This window comes from Malaclemys terrapin, chromosome 10, assembly GCF_027887155.1.
Source record: "Malaclemys terrapin pileata isolate rMalTer1 chromosome 10, rMalTer1.hap1, whole genome shotgun sequence".
NCBI classification, from domain to species: Eukaryota; Metazoa; Chordata; order Testudines; family Emydidae; genus Malaclemys; species Malaclemys terrapin.
Genome location: NC_071514.1, coordinates 72,483,212 through 72,510,856, shown reverse-complemented (window position 1 = coordinate 72,510,856; position 27,645 = coordinate 72,483,212). Strand labels below are relative to the sequence as shown.

The 27,645-nt window shown below is 43.0% G+C and overlaps 1 protein-coding gene across 3 annotated transcripts in view; it reads right to left on the bottom strand.

Annotated features, from left to right (window-relative positions):
• Window positions 1-22,123, bottom strand: part of LOC128843874 (radial spoke head 10 homolog B2-like) — a 34,494-nt gene extending 12,371 nt beyond the window's left edge. For 2 of the 3 annotated variants that reach the window (XM_054040975.1, XM_054040976.1), the window contains exons 1-17: window positions 21,685-22,123; window positions 20,371-20,734; window positions 19,459-19,534; window positions 18,810-18,878; window positions 18,135-18,308; window positions 13,759-13,844; window positions 12,506-12,626; window positions 10,607-10,783; window positions 9,697-9,838; window positions 8,194-8,315; window positions 7,862-8,051; window positions 6,876-6,987; window positions 5,858-5,937; window positions 5,604-5,752; window positions 4,257-4,364; window positions 2,753-2,929; window positions 1,227-1,358 (exon numbers count right to left, since the gene is read on the bottom strand). In XM_054040975.1, coding sequence (XP_053896950.1) covers window positions 1,227-1,358; window positions 2,753-2,929; window positions 4,257-4,364; window positions 5,604-5,752; window positions 5,858-5,937; window positions 6,876-6,987; window positions 7,862-8,051; window positions 8,194-8,315; window positions 9,697-9,838; window positions 10,607-10,783; window positions 12,506-12,626; window positions 13,759-13,844; window positions 18,135-18,308; window positions 18,810-18,878; window positions 19,459-19,534; window positions 20,371-20,627 — 2,172 coding nt within the window. In that variant the 5' untranslated portion in view covers window positions 20,628-20,734; window positions 21,685-22,123. Of the gene's footprint in view, window positions 1-1,226; window positions 1,359-2,752; window positions 2,930-4,256; window positions 4,365-5,603; window positions 5,753-5,857; window positions 5,938-6,875; window positions 6,988-7,861; window positions 8,052-8,193; window positions 8,316-9,696; window positions 9,839-10,606; window positions 10,784-12,505; window positions 12,627-13,758; window positions 13,845-18,134; window positions 18,309-18,809; window positions 18,879-19,458; window positions 19,535-19,639; window positions 20,735-21,684 lie in introns of those variants that run through there. The other variant, XM_054040977.1, reaches the window with a different exon arrangement.
• Window positions 22,124-27,645: the final 5,522 nt, after the last annotated feature.

Here is a 27,645-nt window from a genome sequence, read left to right as displayed (position 1 = left end):
AAATAAAGTGACAGAGAAACTACGATCTTCCAAATTTCATATTATGCAGCTTCTTTGTCTTGCAGCCTTACATTATTGTCCTCCCCTCTAACAAGCAACTGTTCAATGGCAATGAGGAGTTCCACGTCTATCGTCTCTCAGTGACCCTCTATGAAGTTTAGTCTGCTCACTAAATGCCAGAGCCAGAGCTGCTTACTAAATGCCAAACATATCCTAGGATCCGAGAGTCAAGTGGAAATTTTCCCACCTCATAATATGTGGGGGAGAGGGGTATTATTATTATTACTAAAACTCATTCATACATCTTTACATCAACAGTAATAAAAATTCTGCAAGCCAAATTCTGACCCCAGTTACAGCAGTGCAACCGCATTGGAGACACAGCTTTGTGCAGTAACAACAGAGTTGCATAGGTTTTCTGTGGGCAGAATTTGACTCTGCCATTTTGGACCGTAGTTTTAGAATTCCTACTTTGAGAGAATGAATATACTCCTGCTTGAGCACCTTTATTAACTGTGTAGTGTTAACAGGAGGAAAGAATAGTAAAAGCTTATTTTTTAATCATTAAATAAGCAGCTGAGACCCAAAATATACACAGGAAACAGATGTGGTGAGTAAGAAGGTCCCATTTTCAGAAATTAAACATTGAAAATGTAATATGTGCTATCAGAAATAACAACAAATTAAAATTGCGGTGATCTTACTTGATGCCTCCAAGTCTCTTTGACCAGTTTCCAGCTCCCTGCGTGCAACTAAATCTAAAGCTTGGTTCCCCAGTGCCCACTAGTCCCAGCTATAACTGCTGTGCCCCACGAAGGTTTATCTATAATGTTTATCTTCAATGCTTTCTTCCTGCTTTAGTTATTAATTATGTCATCAGCTGCCCTAGAGGAGACAGTATTCTAAACACAGGTCTTTGGAGGTAGTAATGGAAGCAAACATTTACATTTGTTAAACAAAATATATCTATTTTAGATCTACACATGCATGCACGCACACACATATATTCTATTCTATTAACAACAGATGAAATCCTGGCCCCATTAAAGTAAAGGGCAAACTCACTTTGATGTCAATGGGGCCAGATTTTCTTCAAATGTGTTTTAGATCTCAAACTACATACAACTTAAAAAAAAAAAGAAGAGTCAAGCCTGTCTGCCCCCTGCCTGAAAAAGCAAAAATGATGGTCCTTTTACTTTCCTTTTCAGAGCACCTGTTTTACTGACCTCTGGTTTCTTTATTCTATTATCAGGTGACTGTGCTAGCTTGCTTGAAGACCTCGTAGTAATGTAGTAGTGACTTGTCTCAGAGGGTTCATGGCTAACCTCAGCACTGGTCATACTTCTGCTATGAATGGACTAATACAAAATAAACACAAAAGAGATGGTGTTTTCAGCATAATCCAGTACAGTTTTGAAAATGGTATTGTAACTTTATCATGTTAGAAATCAAACTCAAGCATGCAATTACATTAGCAAATGGTTTACACCCTCTGAAGCTAGAAATAGCTATGCCAACAAAGCATCAAAATGGCTAATGGAAGCAATAAACATTCTGTGCGTCTAATGTAGCTATTGGGTTTGGGTATTACATACAGTGAAACCCAGGGGTGCTGGAACAATTTGTGTAGTGGGGGTGCTGAGAGCCACTGAACCAAACTGTAAACCCTGTATATAATGGGATCCACTTCAAGCCAGGGGGTGCGGTAGCCCTCCCAGCACCCGTAGTTCCAGCACCTATGGTGGAACCCTATTCTGGTGAAGTAATTTTTCACAACACTCTCTAAAAATGTTATTGTGGATTCCATATTCATTGCCTCCCACTAATTTCCAGATAGAAATTGCTCACTTTGCAAGTAAAGAGATTTTTTTTTTCTAACTGACAGCATTGCAAATTCAGCCTAAGCTCTGAGAATCAAGCTGGGTTCCTTCTGTATTGTGCATCATTGCTAGTAATAAAAGATTCTTTAGACCAAATTATGTCCTCTACCAAATTCTATAAACCAAATTATGCCCAGCTCCCCAGGCCATCTCCACTGCTGACAGTGTTTTTGCACAGGTATCACTGAAAGCATCATTTGATCTGTAGAATCTTTAACTGTTTTTTTAAAAAACTATCTAGCTGTCTGTGAAACACTGAGACTCATTGAAAATAGATAATGTTTTCACCCCTCAGCCAAAAGGCCAAGAAGCAATATCTACAATGCCATTTTTACAGGGTCACTTTTTAGAACAGAGCTGCACTTTACAGAAGATAGACACTTGTCTCTTATCATGTGAACTTCACTCTCCAACAATGTCCACCCATTTGTGAGCTTCCCATACAAATATCTGTGCCTTTTTCCATGCTGCCAATTACGCCCTCTCTGAACTGATCTGAAAGGCCACTTTCCTCTGCCAAAATGCTTATAGGAAATCAGCCAATTAATAGTGGCTTAAGGGGCAGATGGGCTGCACATAAATTCTGCATATATATATAAAGTATCAGGAAAGAAGTGTAAGTGTATATAAAAATTGTATACATTTGCTTGGATCCCTTTCCTCCCAGCCTTTGTGTGTCACTTATTTTCTTGAACTGTAACCTCCTTGGGGCAAGGACTATATGTTTGCATGGAACAGAGGGATCTAATTCATACATGTTAGCATGGAACCCAGAACTATTTGGTCCATTAATGAGACCTCGGCTCTAGATGGGTACTGTAATATAAATATTAAATGATAACATAGCATATGAAGTGCTACATCATTAGTACCTGAAATGAGGAGTATTCTGGGTGCTGCAGAATATGCCGTGCCCCTTCTGTGTAATCTTCAGTTCTATAACCATTTCCTTCTTGATTTACAAGATCTACTTGCTGCTTAATCATATCATTGGTAACATATAACAGGGCGCAATCAAGGAGAGCTTCAAAGAATTCAAGAAAAACCAACTAGAGTAAAATAATAATAATAATAATTACTTCATCTCTGTAGAATCTCCTCTTTGAGGACTAAGCATCTGATCCAGCAAAGCATTTGAGCAGATGCTTAATTTTAAGCACATAAGCAGTCCCATTGACTTAAATTGGATTGTTCATGTGCATGATGCTTAAAGAGCTTATGAATCAGGGCCTAATAATCAATAATGATCATGACCCTTCTTCTCTGTGGAAAACTGATCAGAACCAAAGTCCTATTACATTACTATATGCTATTATGACATTAGCAGGTAATACACAGTATTTCACATTGCATACAACTGAATGATAATACAGTATTGCATCATCCTCCTGGCTAAGTTTTTGCTACACTTGGCATTAAGGCTCAGGGATATTTCTCTATCTGGTGGACAAGGAAATGGTTATATTGTTGTCTGGAATGGACAGTGTTTTGTTGTATGCATTGTGCCTAGAGTCTACAGTAACGGGCATGTAATGGATTAATAATAAAACAAACTACGTCCATCCAAGCCACCCCAAACAAGTATTTATAACAAATTCAATCATGTAGATTACAGTAGACTGCCGTTGGGTGAAAACTAATTCCTTAGGGACAAAATTCACCCACCCTGCACAACACTGGAGTGCAAAAAGATTTCTACAGGGATTGAGGGGATGGAAGTCTCTACCTGCAGGCTGGCTGAGAGGCTGCAATAAAATTCCTCCACAGCCACTACTCCAGCCTTGTAGGCTGGAAGTGCAGGCACTGCTGCTTCACACCCCATGTTCAGGGTTCCTGGGCCAGCAGATCTGCACGATCGAGGATCTCACCATTCAGCTGCTGATCCAGCCTAAAGGTTCCTAAGTAGCAAGAAGTGCAGAGACCTCCCAGTGCAGCCATTCCATCTGTGCACTCCTGTGCAATTCCCCCATGGAAAATAAGTGATGCAAAGAGTCCTGCACAACTATGCAATGTTGTACTCTCCGAACATATCCCAGACATCCAGTGTGCAGTCACAGGGCATAGAGAACACATTTGCAGTTAACTGTCCAGTAATAGGAAGGGCATGATAATGAGCAAACCATGGAACAATGAGAAGTATGTGGGATAAAATAACCCCAGATGATATATGCTGAACAAAGGAATATCAAGATGGGACGCTTAATGATCAGCGCCATTTCTTCTGTATAAACAACACTATTTTTCTTCTCTTCTGGAAGGTATGATGGTACAATTCTACTTGCTGACATCTTCTAAAAATAATTGTAATTGATCCTGTAGCAATTACCTGCTGACGATTCGCATCATGAACTGTTATGTACTTTTTTCCTTACATACCTCATGCTGTAAATTGCTGTCATCTCCATCGCGTACAAAAGGATTGTCCTTTACCAGTATTTCCACAATTTTTGTAGCAGTTAATTGTTTGCTTAGCATATTTAAATCCTGTATGTCAAAAAGGTCAAAAGTTACTTGAGATATTTATAAATATGGACCTGATCTGGCGCCCTTTGAAGTCAATGTCAAAATTCCCCTTGATTTCAATGGAAGCAGGATTGGTCTCTCACAAAATAATTCATGCCATGTAGGATAAAATCAGGACCTCATTGTAGTCAATAGGAGTTTTGCCATTGACTTCAACAGAGCTAGTATTCACTTATATAGTATGTTAAACCCAAAGTGCAGGAAAGTTCATCAATTAACTATCCCCCTGGATCCTGCTGACCAGGGCCGGCTCCAGGGTTTTGGCCGCCCCAAGCAGCCAAAACAAAAAACAAAAAAGCCGCAGCCGCGATCGCAATCGCGATCTGCGGCGGCAATTCGGCGGGAGGTCCTTCACTCCCAGGCGGAGTGAGGGACCGTCCGCCGAATTGCCGCCGAATACCTGGACGTGCCGCCCCTCTCCGGAGCGGCCGCCCCAAGCACCTGCTTGAGAAGCTGGTGCCTGGAGCCAGCCCTGCTGCTGACTTAGATTCACCCAACAGCTACCCATTTCTCTGTCTGCCAGGTTTTATTTTTTTTAATTCCACTCTGCATAAAAGAAGGGGTGAATCAGTAAGTGTTCCCCATAGGAATGCAGAGGAGTCTTGCAAGCAGGCAGCTGATTTCCAGAGGTGTAAGCAGGCTTGATTTTTAATCATTAAGGGCCTGATCCAAAACCTACTGATATCAATGGGAGACTTCAGTGTGATTTGGATCAGGCCCTAAATTCCAGGGCTCTGGGAAATAATCCTGTGTCCACGATGCTTTACCATACTTCAAATTACATAAATACATCATTTAAACATATTGTTTATTGAATGTTATTTTATTTCTGAATCCGTCAGCCTTGGACTTCTGCAGACATTAATTTTTAATCAGTAACAATTAGTATCTACCTTTAAAAAAGCGTTAGTGAAAATATTTAAATTGATTAAAAACATTAAATACTCAAAATAAGTCTAAGGCATAGAGGAATCAAAGAATTTGGAATTGGATCCTCCATACAGTTAAGCATGTGAGCAACTTTATTCTTGTGAACCATACCTTTGAGGCCAATAGGATAATTTATGTGAATACAGTTACTCAAGTTCTTAAGTGTTTTCAATAGCAGGCCCTTAGTGAAAAGAGTTTAAAAATGTCACTGTGAACTAGACAAATAAATTAGTACCTAGACACACAAATCAAAGTATATAAGATTATTACTTTCAACATCCAGAGGAAGTGTCTCATTTTCATTGTGGGTTCATAAGGAGGTATGGTGCTTGGTCTACAGTAAGCCCTGTATATCTCCCAGCATTTATCAATGTAATTAATTGCACAGACAGTTTGTTGCTGTTCACAGAATAAAATGCCTGTAGAAGTGAAGTGGGAAAATACAGAAGTTCAAATAAAACTTGTTTAATAACTATTACCAGCAATTGATTCTGCTTAGCACAGAAAAGTGTTGCATTACTTACCTTGTATATGACAGGCATTGGGAATAATGTTCTTCATCATCATTTTTGAGAAACACTTAAACAGATATGGACCTTTATCTCTATAGTTAAAACAAAGTTTTATATTACATCTTCCTTTTCGCACAGCAGGTATTATGGATCATTGTTTGATTCACAAGTGCAACACTGGATATTTATCCTGTAAAAGTTAGACTGTGGATTTTTCCTTGACAAATTCTTCAGTGAACTATGTTCTATCCCTAGGGCCTATTTGCAATGCTGTCACATTGTGAAGCTCCAGAAGATTTATTTATTTTCCTGAAGCCCAAAGCAATGGATGTATTTTATACAATTTACAGGCATATCGGATGGAATTTTCAAAAATGATTAAGTATCTTAGGAGCACAAGCCCAACTGAAAGTCAGTATTTTCTTTTTCCTCCCTTCTTCTGAACAGATTATTTACTATATTTTACATAAAACAATACAAATCAAATTTTATATAATTACCGATTATAAAGTATTACTGACCAGCCAAAGGCACTCATATGTCAATGACATTCTGGAACTTATACTATATCTGTGCTCCACCACCCTTGGGAGTAAGAATTTTAAGGTAAGCTGGGAAATTTTTTTTATTTTTTTTTTTTTTTAGGGGAGGGTTGCATGGCAATGCCACAGACTGAAGCCAAATCATAAAGCCAGACTCCACTATTCAACTGAAACGGATGTATGTATGCCATGTACATTCCCTAAATAATTCAATACTAGTTAAAAAAAAAAAAAGAAAGAAAAGAAAAGAGTCAGAAGAGAAGGAGGAGAGAACTTTCTCCTGAGATCTGAATCCAACCACTCACCCCAGGGAGTTGTGGACAGGCCAGTAGAGAAGGAAGGAGAAAGAAAGAAGGAGCAGAAGAAAGGTCAGAAAAAGGAGAGGGGGCAGAGGAAGAATTCTGAGAATGGCTACCATCTAGTAATTATAGAATAGTCAAACACTGAAACTCGGGGAACTCTCACTTAAAGTAAGTAAAAGCACTTACTTGTGCTCTTTGTGATAGATATGGACTGCTAGATGAATAAGGCAAGTCAAAAATGTTCTTAGCAGCAAAGTTTCATATGGAGAATGCACCTCCTCAGGTGTTGTTTTATCTTCTAAAACAAGAAGATAGAAGAAAAGAATCTCCATTAGCAATACTAGCTAAATCAGTTTGATCTACAAATAACAAAAAGCTTATCACCATATCTGCCAATAGGCCTTTCTCATCTTCCTATGATCTCCCACATTGATCCAACATTCACTAGACTAGACTAGAGGTAGCACTACTTCCAAGTTAGCAAGCCAACATGGCATCACCTACCTGGGTCATGAGGGTAGGGGAGAATTCAAAATGCCCCTGTAGTCTTGAGCAAATCACTCAGGACCTGGTCAGGCAAAGCCCCATTGATTTCTGCCTTTTCAGGAACCCTTCTTAGAGCTCTTCCCCATGGCACACGAGCATAGGGCAGGGAAAGCAAAGCTAGCGCTAACCCCTTGTGTAGCAAGGATCAGGTTGTGCCTCTGCAACTTGTCACAAAGACTCACAACAGCAACAGGTGAAGCTGACCGACTAACTGGCTATGCAGGAGAACAGTGACACATACTATACACAAATTGGTGTCAGACACACGAAGTAAATAAACTGGAAAAAAAAAAAGAATTCTTTCCTCTTTAATCTCTTTCGTTCTAGTCACCTGAAGTGTTACTTGTAGCAATAATAAGGAATATAATTCAGACAGAAGTATGATTTTTAAAATAATGCTTTAAAACATTTTTGATGAGTGTTATTATTTTGTGATTATTTTTGCCTGAGGATCCCAAAGCACATGAGTGATTCTTCTTATGCCCATTTCACAGAAAACAGGTAAATTGCCCATGGGCACTGAACAAGTCAGTCACAGTGTTGTGTATAGAATCCAATTCTCAGACTCCTAGTCCCCAACTCTGACTATCAGAAGCATATAATGGTTAATCTACAGGCATACAAACCATTCAGTATCCTGTCCATATCAGCAAGGGTTACATTGTAATGATGAAACCTGCAATCCTTCAGAAATCTCCAGAACTGGAGCTTAGTCATCAGGAAGGTGTTGTCAAGAGACTGATCACAGCCTAAGCTGCTGTAAAAACTGTAGATTCTTCTCAGTTCTGTAATATGTCTCAATACCGCATATTCTACCTACACAAAACAGTAAATAGCATGCCTTACTTTTAATTTCATGACAAGTAGTAACCTCACCTGATATATTTACTAAATCCAGCCAGGGACAGTACTGCCAGAAGTTAATGCAGGATTATCCTTTGCTGTCCTATGCTCTTACCTGTTTCATTTCTTCCTGTCTGTCTTTCTCCGGAAACAAGTTCAGCAATGAAGATATGTCTAGTTCAATGTTTGATCCCAACACAGAAGTATTTCCTGGGCCATCAACTATTCTGATGGTTTCTACCAAGTAACAAAAGTAACAATTTATCTTTGGATAATAAAATAAAATATGTACAAAGATAAAATAATATCCTCAATTATCTTGTTCCAAGTTCCATTGACTTAAAGAAGAGAAGAATTGGACCCCCAGTTGGTAAAATTTAACTATTTAACATTATCTTAACATATTAAAGACACACATCCACCTTCCATAAGTCCAACAAAACATGTTAACATCATGTCTTGTTAAATTTCCATATTGCAGTGTTTCCAAGTGCGTCTAGATGCATTAAGGATGTGGCTTGGATGAGAACTCACTCATTTTAAAGAGTCTTCCAAATGGAACAAAAAAGAAGCATGGAAGTAAAGAGGAATACGTAATTAAACAACATATTTTCCTGGGTGGAAGAAGTTGACCTTGTTAAAAAAATCTTTGTTAGGAAATCATATTTTAGAAAACTATTAAAAGGGAACTGTAAAATGTTATGAAAAACACAACTCTGTTTACACTCCCATATCACTGAGAGAATATAGGCATAAACTCAAAAAATACAAATTTATCTGAGGGGGACCCATACGTACACAGCTGCTGCCAAATCAGGATAGTGCAAAGATGAGCTTTAAATCACCTTTGCACACACATATCACTGACCTTTGCCCTATCCAGTTTGGCCACACCTCAGGATTTTTCTCCCCTAATCTTATGCATGTGCGTTACATCATTCTGTGTCTAGGGCAAGCATTGCAAGGTCCAGAACAGAGTGAAAGCCTTAGGCCTGGTCTACACTTAAAATTCTGGTGTACATGAAGTGTACTAAGTGCCATAGCTATGCTAAGCTCTGGTGTAGGCGCGGCTAAGTCAATGGAAGAATGCTTCACTGACAGTTGAGGAGGTGGATTATCTACAGCAACAGAAAAACCCCTACCGGCCCTGTAGGAAGCATTTACATGACAGAGCTACAGCGCCATAGCTGTGCTGCTGAAATGACCATATAGTACAGACAAGCCTTACTTTTCTATTTCTGAACTGAGCAGCCAGCCAAGTAGCACTTTTATAGGAGGAATAACAACATAAGAGCTTTGCTTTTTCCTGTCACCACTTCTGGACTTGTGCAAAGGAACTTAGAGAAACTAAACCAACAGGAAATCAATTGCCATTTATGATATCAAATTTTAATTCTTTTATGAACACATTACGATTTAAAACTGCAATTTCCTGTGAAACCTTGCATTAGTAATTAAAATATCTCATTTATCTATCAATGAACCTTCATAGGGAAATGTGTATGACTCTTCAGTGAACACAGAACAGTCTCACACAGTAAATGTGTAATTTTTATAAAATGTGAACTATCTGACTAGAAAGTATCTACTTTCCCCACCATCGCTTCAAACTGCTCACCAGTGCCAAAGGGACTTTGCGTACGAATGCCACTCAGATCCTGCATATTCATTGCATCCACTTGAAAAGCTGGGTACTCTGCTATTTGATCATTTATAAACTCCCCTTCATAAATACGCCCATTCTTGAAGACAAATCTCCCCTGGGTGGTGGGCAAAAGGGGGAGAGGAAGGGAGAGAGAGAGAGGCTCTTTTGTTTCATTTTGATGTAAATGTACACATTTAGTAAAAAACCATTAGAAAATAAATATGTTTGCAAGCATTTGGATTTCCTTCTGATCTAAATCAAGTTTAAACTGCAATATATGAGACAGTGCAAAGTGAAGGATGAGACTTATCTGCATGTGTAAAGTACTTTGAGATCAACCAATGAAAATCTGCTGCTGTGCTATATAAGTGCTAAATGTTTTACTCTGAAACATCTGAGGAATAAGGATCTTTTCACTATGCTTAAAATTGTTTACAGCTTTTCAACATACTTTAACAGTCTGTCCCCATATCACAGAGCTGGAGATGGAAACAACCTATTAGCTAGAGTCCACCCCTGTGAGAAGGTGCATCAGACATTAAAAGTGACTTTAGCCAAAAGGCCAACAGAAGACAACGGCCATTTATCAGCCAAAAGGCTGATAATATCAGACACACCTATTACACTGAAAAGCTTTATGTTAAAATACATTTCACCATATACAAGCCATGTTCCTCCACTTGGAACTTATCCAGTGTCCAGTGAGGTCAGTGGAAGGGCTCCTATCAACTTCATTGGGCATGGACATCAATGTGTGCATTCCAATACATTAAGGAAAACATGGTTTTCCTTACAGCTACCTAGACATTTGCAATACAGAACAGATTGAGCCCTAATTGCATTTTGATCTTTTTTTTCCCCCCCATCACTTGTTGATACTCACAATGCCATGTTTTTTATTGCAAACCCATTCTCCATCATACATTGCTCCACTGGCATAGAAGAACCTTCCATGTCCATGACGATCCCCATTTACAAAATCCCCTACATATTCATTCCTCAAAGGATACTGAGACCCAGGTATTCTCTTCAGAAACCAGGAGTGGGTACCAGACCCATGCTGAAAAAAAACAAGCCATTACAAGAACTTTCCAAAGAGCTACTATTGGTGCAGATCTAAATTCATACAAAGGAATGGAACTACCTAGACTTTGTTTTGTTTTGTTTTGGGGTTACCGTTGCTAATTCAGCTAAATGGGCTTGATTTAGCCCCAGGTTACCTTAGCTCCTACCAGGTAACTCAGGACATAAAGCAACAGAGGGTCCTGTGGCACCTTTAAGACTAACAGAAGTATTGGGAGCATAAACTTTCGTGGGTAAGAACCCACGGTTACCCCTCTGATTCAGGACATAAAGCCCACCAGGAGGCATGGTAGCAGCACCTCAGGGGATGAACCAATTCAACACATCCTCCAGGCAGCCTTCACTGGCTGGTCTCCTATAGAAAATGGGCCACAGTTTAGAGATGTCATTCCCTGGTCTGTGCGCCCTGCCAAGCAGCCAGGGCAGGGTCCCAGAACCAGTTCTTAGGAGAGCTGTGCTGCTCTGGAGGCCAAACTCTCTTCCCATTTTATGTGGGGGTGAAAAGGAAGCAGCTCACCCCCACACTCACCCCAACAGAATGATGGGGGAAGACCTGGTGAGGGGAATCTAATGGAGTTTTACACCAACCCCAGCCTGCTTCCATGGGTTCTTTCACAGGAGGGGACACTGGGGAGCTAGATCTTCAGGTCACCACTCAGATCAGGTGATATTTTCACTTTTAACTGTCTTAAAATACTGAATTTATATACTAAGCTATAAGAATTAACTAAGTGAGGTCTACATTAGCATAAATAAAATCAACTATACAAATGACCTGCATATGTAAAGAGTTTTATTTTCACTGAAGTTTATATGAAATATAAAACCTGTTTCTATATAATTAACTGGGGAGTGGGGAGAAACATCATTGGGTAGACTGGCCCTGTAAGAGAGTTAGGCTCAGACCCACCTTGCCAGCTGCCTCCCCAACATAATAGGCTTTAAGACTAATAAAAGGGAGTCTACTCAGCTCAGTTCAGGAATGGAGGGAGGGAGACCTGCAGGGAGTAAGAAGCCTCCTGAAAGGGACCCAGGGTCAGGGGAAAGGACTTAGAAGGGGGAACTCCACACCAGCCAGATGGAGAGGCAGGAGCAGAAGTCTCCCAAGGAAGAGGTTTGAGGAAACATCAGGCAGCAGAAGCTGGGTTTTGGGAAAGAACAGTTGAGTCCAGCCTAAGGAAATGTAGAGTCAGGGAAAGATTTGTTTTGATTTAAATTGATACTTTAACTATGATGTTGTTTTAATAAACCAGACCCCAAGGAGGGATGTTATCTGACTTCTGAATGGCTGGGTCCAGTTTTAGGAAAGCCCAAGAAGGGGGAACTGAGGTAGTGGCACAGTCCAGTGCTGGACTGGGTAAGCCCCCGCCACTTACACCAACCCTAAGCTTTCACTCTAAAGCCTCGTACTAAATATCCTGCAGCCAAAAAGATTTAATTTTTATTATGGGAAGGATTTATATTTTCCTTTGGTTGGTGTGTAAAATTAAGTTACCTTTTCGTAAAAACAAGTCAGCAGCATGGTTTAATATTGGACTTTTGCTAGTTATAACTAATAACATGAAAAGCAATTTATGAGTAAAACACTTCTGTATCTACAATTAGCAGAATCATACTGAGCTTCTTTACTCCTGTATGAATTGATGCATCTAATCTTACCGGTGTAAGAGTCAGGTATTGAATTAAAGTGGTGTAGTACCTGTATGCCATTTATCCACTGTCCAGTATACTCCTGGTTAGTCGTCAGCCATCTCATCCGTCCTTCCCCATGGCGCACATTTTTTTCCCATTGACCTTCATAGATATTTCCAGATTTATAACTACAAGAAACCAAATGAATAAGGAAGTTAATTACTCAGCTATCATATACACTAACAAGGTACAATGGCAGTTAGGTGCCTAAATCCACCAATTTATAACAAGAGTTACATCTTGTTGCTGGGAAAAAACAGTAATACTGGGATAGATTTTCAATGTTGATATTACTACATTCTGATTTTTCCTTTGTTTATGATTGTAATATATACTACCTAAAGGAAAACATTCCCAGTTGACTACACTTAATAATAAATATCAATTATAATATATTAAGACTCCAATAATTCAAAGGTCTTGGGGACATGCAAAACTTCAAAGCAACTGGCTTAGCAGACTTTGAAAACTGGGCTCAGCGTGTATCTTTTGAAGTCAAACTCCAACACACAAAAAAACTAGGGACTGACATCCTGCTTTGTTGGCATGTCTTGAGAAAGCTAACCTGCTGTCTGTAACTGGAGAAGGTGTCCAGTAGGTTTAGAAGGCTGTGCTCTGGATCAGCTAACAGAGTACGGATGTAAAAAATATAAACATCGCTGACCAACTCCCCCAATTATCAATTTATCCATATCAGCATTTGTGTGGTGAAGTCTGATGTCAGTGCATGAAGACTTCACATTCTGTCAAACCTCAGAAGATATTACCAAAAGTCTCAGTTATCCTAAAATTTGTCTGAGGATAGCATGCCATAATCAATCAATCAAAACACCTTCTCATGCACAATCCCACAAAAGAATTCATTTGTTTGTGAGGGGGGAATGACGGGTGTTGCCATGCAATCAAGAAGAATTCTTTTAAAGAAATGTTTCAGTTTATTGCTGCCAGTCTTTAATTGTTTTATCTTTAGTTGTTTTCTTTGTAGGAATGAAGAAGAAAAAGGCTTACCCAAGTAAAAATTAAAGCCATATACTAGACCTGGTATAGCTGTTTACTCCTGTGCAAAGAAGGGCAAGATAAATATAAAATTCTACCATTCTGAGTTGGTAGCATTTTCACCCTTTTGTATATCTCTGAATGATTACACAAACTGCAAGGCAGTAGAGAATCAGGCCCAGTACATGGAACAAAGGATTGAGTGTGTGTGCCAAATAAAAATAAATTAATTCTGAAGACGTGCTGAACAAACGTTATACCTACCATCTTATCCCCCAGCCATCTTTGATGTTGTTTACCCAGTCACCTTCATACCAGGAAGTACCTTCCTGATTATAATAAATGGTACCCTGAAACACAGAGTATGATCGGTTTAATTAATCAATACCTAAATATTCACATAAATGTTTTCAGGTAACATTATATACCATGGACATAGACAAGTGGGAACTTGGGTGGACTTCAGCTCACCCCAAAATTTAAGGATTGGATTAAGAAAGAAAAAGCAGAGTTTGAAATAAGAAGCTTGTTTTTCCTCTCTTTATTAAAAGTGGACAAATTTAGTTATGGTACAAAACTACACAAAGTGATATTCAAGAGCTTTGATTTTATTATTTTTTAATTCTAGCTCCCCCCCCAATAAAAAGTTGTCATCACCCCTGTATATGCCAAAGATACCAATTACCACTTGTATTCAAACATTCCCTCAGCAGTCTCTAAGAAAAAAAGAGACTCAATTTATGTTAAAAGCAACTGAGAGTCTAAAATTTAAAAAAAAAATGATATCCTGTTATTTTCACCAACATTAGCTACATACTAAGAGAGACCATGCATTTAGGTGTTTAAAAATGTTAAAAATTACACTTAGCCAAACAATGCTAAGTGGCCTCAAACCCTTTGGGAATGCTTTCACCAATCTATTCTATTCTATATAGGTTCTTATACTGCCCTTATCACCATAGTATGTGAGCAGCTTTCAGTAATGCATCAAGTGATATGAATTACATTGGTTATGTGTTTGTTCTCTCCTCTTCTCCCCACCTGGAGAAGCATTTGCAGTGAAGTGTTTTGCTTTGGTAGGTTTTTGTTTTTGTTTTTTGTTTTGTTTTTAACATGTGTTGCTATGATTTATGTTAAAGAAGGCAAGGTCAAAGAAACATGTATACTTGGAGCGCAATGATGATCCTTAGTTCCTGGGGGAGTTCATTTCACAGCTACCAAGAAAGTTCTGTCTGCCACACAGACAAGCTCTACTCTTATTGCAAAGAGTTCCACTGTGCTAGAAGAGACCATGGCCTGCATCCCAGAGCTTTAGGCATTCTTTAAATATCCTGGGCCAAGGCCATGGAGCCCCTTGAAGAGAAGGACCAAGACCTTGAATTTAATTCAAAATTCTGTGGAAAGCCAACGTAGAAAGTGGAGGACAGGTCTGATGTGCTTGCAATGATCTATGTTTTGGAGAAGACACACTGTGCGGTTCTGCACTAGTTGGAGTTTCCTTGGTGCTGAAAACTTCATGCCCAGGTTTGTCACACTGCTATAGTCCAGCCGATAAGTGAGTAAGGTGTGAATAACTGAGGTCAGGTCATCATCTGCCAGTATAGGATGGAGTCTCCTAGCCACTGGAGACGATAAATAGCATTACTTTCAGCTGCAGCTATGTGAGCGTGCGGCATCAGCAAGTAATCCAAGAGTATTCCTAGACTACAGACCAAATTGAGTATTTGTGGGTGTGTATCTTCAGCCAAAGGAGATTACACCATGGCTACAGGCTCTTCCAAATGCTTTCATCTACCCACCAGCATCACTTGTCTTGCTTGGGTTCAGTTTCAGCTTGCTGTTCTTCATGAGTTGAAGGCCATCTTGGTGATAGTGGTGTAGTTGTATGTGGTGAGGAATAGGTAGAGCTGTGTGTCATCTAGATATTGCTGGCACTTGAGTTCCTGACATCTGACTACTTCACCTAGTGATTGCATGTAGATGTTGAAAAGGACTGTAGAGAGAGAAATGATCCTTCTGGGACTCCACAAGTGAGTGGACTAGTGGGTGGAGGTGCAGTTTCCCCATCACTACAAAGTTTGAGTCCTCCAGGGAGGACTCAAACTATATCAGCACATTACCCTGGGCCCCTGCAACCTCTCTAAAGTGAGACAGCAGTACCTCATGGTCTGTTGACTGTTGCAGACAGGCCCAGAAGGATGAGAATGGACATCTGTCCTCTCACAGGAGGAGATCATTCATCAGTGCCACTAAAGCGGTTTAAGTTCCATGTCCTGGCCTGAATCCGCTATAGCTGTGACTCAACTAAGTCTGGAAATAAGGCATGAATTTTTAACAGTGAGGGTAATTAACCACTGGAACAATTTATCAGGGTTGGGGTGGATTCTACATCACTGGCAATTTTTAAGTCAAGGTTGCATGTTTTTCTAAAAGATCTGCTCTAGTTCAAACAGGACTATTTCAATTAAGTTGTATGGCCCGTGTTATGCAGGAGATCAGAGTAAATGATCACTGTGGTCCCTTCTGACCTCAGAATCTATTAACTACAGTAAACAGATGGAGATAAAGCAGCAGTACTCTGACTCATCCAGAGTTCCACATTAACTTCTAGAGCCAGTTCTGCAATGGCATCCTTCAGAAGGCATAGGACACAACCGGGATGCTGCCCTAATTGTTCTGTTCTCTTCCTCTGGACAGTTCTGTCAGTGTCATTTCTTCCTCCATATCGTGTTTCTGGTCTGCTCAGTTGTCTGCAATAGATACTTTTAAGAACAGATCTCCAATGTACCCCAGAATCCTTTGTACCAGTTACAGACGTGCTTCAAATGAGGCAACATGACAAATATCACAAAGGATTCTGAGACACATCTGATACTCAAAGATTCCCACTGCTCATGACTGAGCAGAAACAAGGACAACATTCTGGAAGGTTGACTAAATATAAAATAAAATGTAGTACTTATAGAGCTTTACACATTTCAAACTCTGTACAAACATCCACTAATACACTGTTGTGACACCCTCAAGTAGTTAAGTAACTCCTCACTTAAAGTCGTCCTGGTTAACATTGTTTTGTTGTTACGTTGCTGATCAATTAGGGAACATGCTTATTTAAAGCTGTGCAATGCTCCCTTCTAACGTCGTTTAGCAGTTGCCTGCTTTTTCCACTGCTTGCAGGAAGAGCAGCCCGTTGCAGCTAGCTGGTGGGGGCTTGGAACCAGGGTGGACCAGCAGCCCCCATATCAGCTCCCCGCTCCCCTAAGTTCTCTGTGCAGCAGCTGCCCAGCAGGCTAGCAATTGCAGCTGTCCCTCCCCCCACTGCCATGCGCTGCTCCTGCCCTCTGCCTTGGAGCTCCTCCCCGAGACTCCTGCTTGTTGTGCGGGGGAGAGGGGGGCTAATGTCAGGGTGTCCCCCTCCCCCTCACTTACCCCATCTTCCATAGAGCAGGGGGGACACACGACAGGGCTCAGGACAGAGGGAGCTTGCTGGCAGCAGCAGCAGCTGCGGTCTCAGCAAGCTGATCTAATTAACAAGGCAGTGTACTTAAAGGGGAAATGTGTCTCTCTCTCTCTCACACACACAGTGTGTGTTTCTGTCAGCGATGCTCTCTCCCCTCCCTCCATTCCTGCTGCCTTGTAGAGTGTGAGAATTAACCCTTGAGGGTTCAGCCAATTGCTAGTTCATCATTTAGCAGTAAGGCATTCCCTGGAAATATCCCACCCTCTGACTTCACCACCTCAACCAAGCTGCACAATCATCATCACTGTGTACCAGTATTAAATTGTTTGTTTAAAACTTAGTGTGTGTGTGTGAGAGAGAGAGAGAGAGAGAGTGTGTGTTATTATTATGTATATTATAGTCTTTTGTCTGATGAAAAAAAATTCCCTGGAACCTACCCCCCTCATTTACATTAATTCAAGTGCCTCTTAGAGATGATGTGCAAGGGCCTACATTTTCAAAAGTGACCAGTGATTTTGGGTACCTCAATTTATTGGTGTCCAACTTGAAACATCTTAAAGAGGCCTGATTTTCAGAAAATGCTGAGAACCCACCTCTTACAATAAGGCCAATTTAAGGTATCTGAAGTTGGGCACACAAAATCACTAGCTTTTTTGAAAATTTAGGCCTGCATGCTAATCCCACAGTACTTAGACTAAAGACTTAGCTATTGTCATAATTATTATTGGCATACTTAAGCTACTATCTTCAGCACATTTGGGGAGCGGGATTTGGCTAACTGCTCTTTCAGCAAAGTATTTTGTGCCATTATTGCCACTATTTATGAAACAACCTCTGGTTCTTCACCTCTTGATCAGCTTGGTCACCATCTAATTCGAGCTTCCTAAAAGGGCAGGTAACATATATATTTACTAGTTAATATTAAAGCAGAAAGTTGGGGTGTTCCCACAATGCATCCCTTTTAATAGAAATGAAGGCTTGCCCCACCAGGACCACTCATTTTAATTAACATATACTACATCAGAGATACTTCACTAGGATAATTCAAGGCTTATGAACCAGTTGAGTCCCACTTAAGTCCCCCACATAAGTGATGCAGAAGCCTTGTGCTAACCCTCTGTCTTTCATCCCAGATGTCATTGGTCCAGATGATACTTTCATCAGTGCTTTTCTTATTTACCTTTCCATGTCTTTTGCCTTCACACCATTGGCCAATGTATGAAACTGGATGGGTGCCACACTTGTACATGCCAAAGCCATGCCTGACTCCATTCTTCACCTCTCCTTCATACATGCTGCCATCAGGCCATGTGTAACTGCCATTATACATCTGCACATTCTTAACAAAGTTCCCCTAAGAGATTAAATTATAAATTGATTACTCTCTCAAGTGAGACAGCAGTACTCATTACTCCTCCTGGATGTAAGGGAGATGAGAGTAAACATTTGTGGGAGACAGTATCTAGGGTGTGGGCTGATCTGTCCTGAAGGAAGGTCCCTGAAGGAAGCCAAGCCCAAGGAGAAGTTCTGAGTTGCACAGTATGTTATCTTATTGTTGATTTTTTTTTTTGTAAAAAAGCCAAACCGCAGGAAGGAGGCAAGTCTGGACTTTGCAGTGCATGCACTGTGTTTGTAGAGCAAGCTGGGAAAGGCACCTGTTCACAGTGCACAAAGAGGAAAAAACACAACTAACTCTAGTTACATTTTCTGTGTTCTTTAAATTTAATACACAGCCACTACAATAAGTTTGCTATTGCCACCTGCAATCATCTAACCTACATGCTTTCCTATAATTTGCATGTATAGATTGTAATCAGCTGTATGATACTTTAAAATTATTTACATTGCACTTTACCTCATACTTCACTCCATCAGCCCATGTATAAATCCCGTGTCCATGCATGAGCCCTTCGGAAAACATGCCCTTCAAAATAATACACATATTATTGTTTTTATTCCTTTATCACAACTTGGGTCTATAGCTATTAAGTAGTTTGAGGAGAAGTAACATGTTCTAATTAAACCTCCTCTAACTATCAGCACTAAAAGAACTAAGTTTTGAATGTCAGCAGCCCTTAGAAACTACAGAATCCACTATTCAAAACACATACATTTTAGCTGTGCAGTTCCCAATGAAGTCAAAGGGAGTAGCAGCATATCCTCCTCCAGGGAAAGAATTTTCCCATTACATTTTGGATACATTTACACAGCAAGCAGCAGCAAGCCTCCAATCCTGAGTCAACAGACTCAGGCTCACAGGGCTTGCGCTACCACACTAGAAATAGGTGTGTAGACCTTGTAGCTCAGGCTGGAACTCAGGCACTGAAACCCATGCAACCCCCTGAGCTGCAATGTCTATGCAGCTACTTTTAGCACCGTAGCACAAGCCCTGCCAGCCCAAGTCTGTTGACCCAGGCTTGGAACTTTGCTGCCACAGGCTGTGAAGTCGTACCCTTAGTGCCTTGCCAAAGATGTACCCATAAACAGAATGCTGATCTACTCACTCTGTATATATTTCCTCCCTGAAAATATGCTACACCTTCTCCATCATATAATCCATGGACTTTTTCTCCTTCATAGCTACAAAGAAAACAAACTAACGATGAAATAATCAAATCACTACAAGTAAACCAGAAACAGAAGTTAAAAATAATGACTATTACTTTCTGACAAAAGCCAAATTACATTGTTAGCATCTGTTAGCTCCCATTCTGGAAGAGGTGGCGTGAAAGCATATGCTGCATTTTGCTGCTGGGTGGAACATCAGGCTTGCTCCCCTTTCATGACCAAAGTACTGTCAGGAAGTGGGTACCCCCATGCTCATTATGCACCTCACCCTAAATGATAAGCAGCACCAAATATTATGTAATTACACTAGTGTATTCACTTTATATAGAAAACTACATGTACACTTACAGTGAAATTCATTTTACGCAAATAAAGCAAGAAGAATCAGGCTTTATGCAAGTGAAGTGTGAATGAGGTAGGGAAGCAAGATTCTAGAGCCAGGGCACAGGGCTGCAATACAGCTCTCCATCCATAATAAACACTGCTATTATGGTGTATTAAGGCCACTTGAACTCTAACCATGTAGGCCCATCCCCATTGGCACCCTCTTTTCAGTAATTTATGCCAACACCCCTTGTACAGCCAGTCTGCTGGTGTTCTACCACACAGTGGGTCTTAAATGGAGCAGACAACTTTGTGCATACACACACATTCTAGTTACCATTACCCTTTGTCTTGCAGTGCATTTGTGTCTGATGTCTATCTGCCTTTTGGACTCTAAACCCGACAAGGCAGGAGCCATGTCTATGAGTATGTTTTGTACAATACCAAGCACACCACAGGTACTTAAATAGTAAGTCCTCATCTAGTGGATGTGTTTTTAACTAAACTGACATGTTTTAACATACTTTTCTACAATAAGTTGAGTTAGAATAGGCTCCTCATAATACTGAGCTGCTTCTTGGATCAGAGGTTCTTCCATCTCTTTTGATTCTTCTTGGGATTCTAAAGGGCTTGCTTGTGCTTCCTCCGCTTGATTCAATGATGTTTGGACACATGACAGCTGAACTGAAGAAATACCTTCTAATGAAGTCTCAGGTGGAAGAGGAGGGGCAGGTGCTAACTTTTCTGTTTTTTTGCCATCTTTCTTCTTATCTTTAGCCATTGCCACTGAATTGCCTCAAAGTTACGTTTTTCTGAACAAAAGGCTTTAGCTTCTTTTGCCTATTTTTTACGTCAGAGGTTTAGTTTTCAAAATCTGAACTCATTTAACTGAAAAAGAAAACATAAAAAGCAAACAACATGATAAAAATCTGATTTCTCTCCCCTCATTGCCCCTAAAAACAATATTTTTAAAAAGTTTTATTGCTGTATGGTAATTGCAACCATTTCCTAAAAGTATTTAAAGTAAAAGTGTTAGATGTTTCATGAGCTTCTAGGGCAGTGGTTCTCAACCAGGGGTATACGTACCCCTAGGGGTATACAGAGGTCTTCCAGGGGGCACATCAACTCACCTAGATATTTGCGTAGTTTTACAACAGGCTACATAAGAAGCACTAGCAAAGTCAGTACAAACTAAAATGTCATATAATTACTTGTTTATACTGCTCTATATACTATACATTGAAAAGTAAGTTCAATATTTATATTCCAATTGATTTATTTTATAATTATATGGTAAAAATGAGAAAGTAAGTATTTTTTTAATAACAGTGTGCTGTGATACTTTTGTATTTTTATGTCTGATTGTGTAACCAAGTGAAATGTAACTTGGGGTACACAAAACAAATCAGAAAGGGATGCAGTAGTGTGGAAAGGTTGAGAACCACTGTTCTAGGGAAATGAGGGTGGCAGGAATGCACTAGATTCCACTAATACTTTTTTGGGAACTAATGGGTTACAGATTCACCTGATATCTGTAACACACAACATGACAGTTTATGTAAATAAGGTAATGCCACATATTTGTGACCCCAGAGGATCATGTGAAAAAAAAATATCACAGAACAATGTGGTGGTCTAGAATCATGACTCCCACTGTTTCGTGGTTAAATCTTCATGGCTTAGTATTCCTGATTCTGCAAGGCAGTAATATTACATGCTCTATTAGGTAGGAATGATTCAGGGGCAATTAAAAACACACTCATTAAACCCTCGTGGGTATTTGGTTAAAGCAAGTGTAAAAATTATATTAGTTAAAAAGATGGTGGACAATAACAAACCTCCTGCAAGCCCAAGCTGCGGTTCTGTTACAGCTAGCAGGGTGTGGAGATTCCTGAGACTAATTTCTCCAAGCTCGAAAACTTCTCTAGAAGGAGATAGCAATTTACCCACGACTCCTCAGCTACATTTGCAAAAACACCTGAGGCGATTGTATCCTTACTGGATTCTCGGTCCTCCCGCACCCACAACAAACCGGGAAGAAAAATCAATATGGGATGCCTAGGAACAGCTGCGCCCGAGGGTCTCTGGCGGGCGCGCTCAGCATGCAGCAGCCCCCAGGACGGCTGGCCGGGAAGCTCCGGGCTCCCCTCCACGCTTGCTAGGTCGCCCACCACCTAGCGGGAAGCCAGGGCCCCCCTGCTCGGTCCCCAGGGTTCCGGCCAACGCCCGGGGGCGCCTCTGCGCAAAGCGGAGGGTGGCGCGGACGAGCTGTTTCGGGGCCCGTCCCTCCGGCTCCTGCCACCGCGTCCTACGCCCGGCGCCAGTAACCATAGTAACCGCAGCAGCACAAACTGCTCTTGCTCCCGTTTTGCTACTTTGGGTGCACTGAGCATGCTCACTCGAACTGAGCATGCCCAGTAACCTTCGTTGTAGCCACTGCCCTCTCTCTGCCCTTACTTCTACTTACGATTTGCTGCCTCATCTTTGGGGGGGGGGTTAAAAGGATTAAGGGGGGCAAATTGCAGCGGGGGGCTATCAGGGTCTGAGCAGGGGGCAGAATTTTACTGGCCTGGGGGGTTCAAGCTACTGTAGCTAGCGGCAGAAGAGGGTCTGAAGGGCAAAAATCGGTGGTGGGGAGTGAGAGCCGGGGTTAAGCGGCGGGGGGGGGGGAGACACTGCCAGACCCCGTGCGGGTACAAAACCCCCGTTTAGGGAGGGGGAGGGGGGGAACGGTGACCCCCATGGGATGAGCCACCCACTGTGCTCGCTAATCTAGGGGTGTGGGGGGGCAGAGGCTGTTTTTGTTGTTCTCACAGGGACGCTGCATGTCAGCCTCGGAGCAGGGGGCGGGTTCCTGGGACTGGGGTCTTAAAGGCACAGGCCTCCAATTCCTAGCCTGTCAAAGCTTAATCACCGCAGCTCCTCTCTATCCTATACAAGTGTTGCAGGGCCAGGGCCGCCCAGACGGGGGGCCAAGTGGGGCAATTTTCCGCAGGGGCCCCCACGAATATGTCGGAGGCTGCCCCCGCCTCCGTCTTCCCCCGGTGTCTCAGCGTGCCGCGTCCGGGAGCGGCCCTGGTGCACTGCAGCGCGGTGGCTCCAACGCTGTCCGGGGCTGCTCCTGGTCGCAGCACGCTGAGGCTCCAGGAGAGGGGGTAAGCACCATGGTAAGGGGTAGGGCACCGCTCCCCGACCCCATCCTAACCATCACCATCACCCAGCAACAGCCCATTATGTAATTGCAAATGTATACATACCATTAAAGCATTTAATGTTTTTAAATAATGTATTTAGTGTATTTTCAAATTATTACAAATTAATTTTTGAATGTATGTCACTGGTTATTTTTTACATTTCCAAATACATGTTACTTTAGTATTGCAACTTTTTTTATGGAAGGGGCCCCCAAAATTGCTTTGCTCCAGGCCCCCTGAATCCTCTGGGCGGCCCTGTACACGGCTACGTTACTGATCCAGCCAGGAGACTGAATGCGGTGAAATATTGTACAGACACTCCCTCCCTCCAACTCTGCCTCTCACATTTTGAATATGTAAAAGTGTCTTCTATCAGTTTCTATGCCTATATGAAATCACTGCAGCTCATTTCTCTTATATAACGTGCTGAGTTGCTAACTCCCTCCCAGAGCCCACATGTCTGCACCCCCTCCTGTACCCCAATCCCATGCCCCAGGTCAGAGCCTGCACCCCTCACTCAAACTACGCATAGCCTGCAACCCTCCTGCACCCCAACTCCATCCCAGAGCCTGCACCCCAAAAAGGGCTGGATTAACTTTTTGTGGGCCTGGTGCTAAACATATTTGTGGTCCCCAAGGGGGGAAATGGGGACATGGGGCATGGGGGGCAGAGTCCTCAGAGCGACAGGCTGGCCGGGGGCAATGGGAGATGGGTCATGGCACGGCAGGGACAACCCTGCTCCACCCAGCCCAGTACAATGGCACTGTTTACAAACCGGGAGCTGCCAGACGCACACTGGCCAGCCCGGCCCTGTGCTCCCATCATGCTTCTTCCCCTTCGGGGCGGGCCCATGACCCCAAGGTGATACCAGAGTGGCCCCTTTGGTTGATCTGCTTCCTCCTGGCTAATGTGACAAATTGATCTATTGTATGATTGAAGCGCGCTGTTTCACGTATTTGTGTGTAAGTCCGTGAAAAGGGAGGTAAGCTTTGGGGGTACGGAGCATGCCCCTGAGCCCAAGGTGAGACCAGAGTGGCCCCTTTCATCGATCTGCTTCCTCCTGGCTAGCATGCCCCTGAGCCCAAGGTCATACCAGAGTGGCCCCTTTCATTTTTTCCACTGGCTTCCGCCTTCCTTATTTCCAATGACTTGTCTGCTCATGCACCTGTCACTGGTCCATGGGGTTGCGAATCAGGAGGGATGGGGTTTGTGGTCAAAAACACCCACGGTCTGCTTCCTCCTGGCTAATGTGCCAAATTGATCTATTGGACAATTGAGGTGCGCTTTTTCACGTTTTTGTGTGTGAATACGTGAAAAGACCCCCACAAACCCTCATGCCCAGTGCCCTCCCACTGACCACTCCGAACCCCCCCCCAGATCCTCTCACTGCCCAGTGCCCGCTAGCTGTAGACTCACAGCCCTCCCACAACTGCACAGTGCCCTGCCCCTCCCCACCCAGAGCCCCCCCACAGATTCCCTCACTGCCCAGTGCCCCCCACCGCCCCACTGCCACAACTGCACAGTGCCCCACCCAGACCCCTGCACACTTCCCAGTGCTCCAACACACACAGATCTCCCCACCCCCCACTGCACAGCACCCCCCCAGACCCACTAGAGACCTACTCTCCCACACCTTAACCCCCAGCCACAATACCCGGTCCTGATGGGAGGTGACTGTCTGCCAGGCTGAGCCGGCAGCGCAGCCAGAGCTTGTCCTGGGGCAGGATAACTCCGGCCCCTTGGGGGTGCAATCAGCCAGGCTGGAGCAGGAGCAGGAGCAGGGCCTACCCGGGCCAGGCTCCCTCAGGACCCACATGCCTGGCAGGACCCAGCTGAGCCTCCCACACTCTCCCCCTCCCCCAGCCGTCCTCTGGGACTGGCTGAGACTGGCCCAGCCTCTGCACCAATCCCAGGTGGCTCTTTCCCTGGGGAGGCAGGTGGGGCCCCACAGGTCCCAGGCAGTGGCAGTGGAGACAGCTCAGAGCTGGAGCAGTGCTGGGGAGTGGGGCATATCCCTGGGACATGACTCCTGAGATCCCACCCACACCCATGGCCCCGTGGCCAGCAGCCCTGCCGAGCCCACATGGTGGCCCCCAGCTGCTGGGTGATGAGCCCCCTACAGCAGTGGCATAGCCAGGTTCTAACATCAGGGATTTCTTGTATTATGTATAGTGAGTGTATTATATAAAAATCAGGTAGTAGGGTTTACAATGTTCTAACAAGAGATTATGCTATTATCATTATCCAGTCAACTTGCACACCACTATTTTGAATTAGTGATATTTCACAGAGAGAGAAAGAAGAAAGCTGAATTTAGAGAATAATTATTAACCAGATTCTTGGTTATTCACTCCAGTCCATAGCACACACCACCATAAACCCAGTACAATCTGGCCAAGAGAATATTCACCTCAAATTGTCATCTGCTACACTCCCCCCCCCCCCCGGCCCATTCCCAGTCACCACTATTCAGCAGGTCCGCCCAGAGGGGGGGGGGGGGGCAAGTGGGGCAATTTGCCCCAGGCCCGGAGTATGTCGGAGACTCCCCACACTTCCGTCTTCCCCCATCCCATCCCCCGGCGTCCTGGATGTGGCACGCTGAGGCTCCAGTAGAGGGGGTAAGCGGCATGGTAAGGGAGGGTCCGGACAACCCCCTGACCCCATCCCCTCACAGCCATGACCCCCAGCTCCGAGCCTAGCCCCTCTGAGCCGGACACCTCCAGACCCCATCCATCCCCTCCACAGCCCAAACCACCAGCTCCAAGCCCAGCCTCTCTGAGCCGGACACCCCCTGACCCCATCTCCCCACATCCCTGAGCCCAGCCCCTGTGAGCCGGGCGCCCCCCAACCCAGAGCCCAGCTCTCCCCGGAGCCCTGGGCAACAGCAGCACCACCCCCAGGCAGCGACAGCCCATTTGCACCAACCATCACCATCACCCAGCGACAGCCCATTATGTAACTGCAAATGTCTACATCCCATTAAAGCATTTAATGTTTTCAAATGCTGGATTTAGTGTATTTTCAAATTATTACAAATTAATTTTTGAATGTATTTCACTGGTTATTTTTTACATTTCCAAATACATGTTACTAGAGTATTGCAAATTTTTTTTATGGAAGGGGCCCCAAAAATTGCTTTGCTTTGTAATAATTTGAAAATACACTAAATACATTATTTAAAAACATTAAATGCTTTAATGGTATGTATACCAGCTGCTTAGCTGCAGCGTGCCAGGGCCGCTCCCGGACACGGCGCACTGGGATGCCGGGGGATGGGGGAAGACGGATGCAGGGGGAGCTTCCGACATATTCATGGCGGCCCCTGTGGGGCCCCCGGGACCTGGGGCAAATTGCACCACTTCCCCCCACCGGGCGGCCCTGAGACATTCTCTCGCCTAGACCTAAACCAGTTTCAACAGATTTAAAATTTTTATTAAGATGATTTAAAAAAAACAAAGTGAACAGAGTTTGAGCATAGAAATTTATGGTTATCAGGGAATACTGTACAGAATTATCGATGGTGCAAAGTTTGGTTTAAAATCAGGTGGCATAAGGAATACATAATCTGCAATATCCCCGATTGGGGGTAAAAGATTGATGGGTCAAAGTTCAGGCATTGAGATATGAGGGTATGAAGTTCATATAGTGGCTATGTACGGGTGTGGAGTATAATGAGTAGATATAATGATGAGGATGGATTGACCCTCATTTGGTGAGATTTAATGTTCAGGGAGTTTATGGTTCCAGTAATTCTCTACAGATTTGTCACCAAGATCAAGGACTGCAGTGAAAAGACAGCAAGGTCTGTGTGCTGGACTTCTGTGTAGAAGTTGATTCACAAATATTCAGTGTAGTGTATTATATGGTGTCATCTTACATCCTTCCCAAGGACAAAAAATCTTCTGAAACAATGAAGGCTTGGGCTCATAACCAGTGGCTGCAGAACTTTTGGATGCGCAAGTCCACATTTCTGCATCCGTGTGCAAAACTCACCCAAATAAGAGCTGCACTGACACTGGAAAAGAAAAAAAAATTGCACTATGGGGATCTGCAACAACCGATTCTTATTGGTCAATCAGTGGTCTCTCTCCTAAACCAAGGTGGACTGGATTTTTTTAATGTAAGTAGTCACAACATATTGTTAAAGCTCATTTTATGCTCAATGCTGTGTTAAGATCTCTGCAGTCACAGATAATAACGGTCTTCTTGGGGAATCAGGGCACAGTATCCAGTCTGCAAGACACACACACACCCCGCTTGAACAAAAACCCCACCCCTCCTGTTTTGCAACCATCCCCCAGAGGAAGCAGACCGTGAGTGTTTTCGACCACAAACCCCATCCCTCCCGTTTTGCAACCATCCCCCCAGAGGAAGCAGACCGTGAGTGTTTTCCACCACAAACCCCATCCCTCCCGTTTTGCAACCATCCCTCAGAGGAAGCAGACCGTGAGTGTTTTCCACCACAAACCCCATCCCTCCCGTTGTGCAACCATCCACAGAGGAAGCAGACTGTGAGTGTTTTCGACCACAAACCCCATCATTCCCGTTTTACAACCATCCCTGGACCAGTGACAGGTGCATGAGCAGCCCAGTCATTGGAACTAA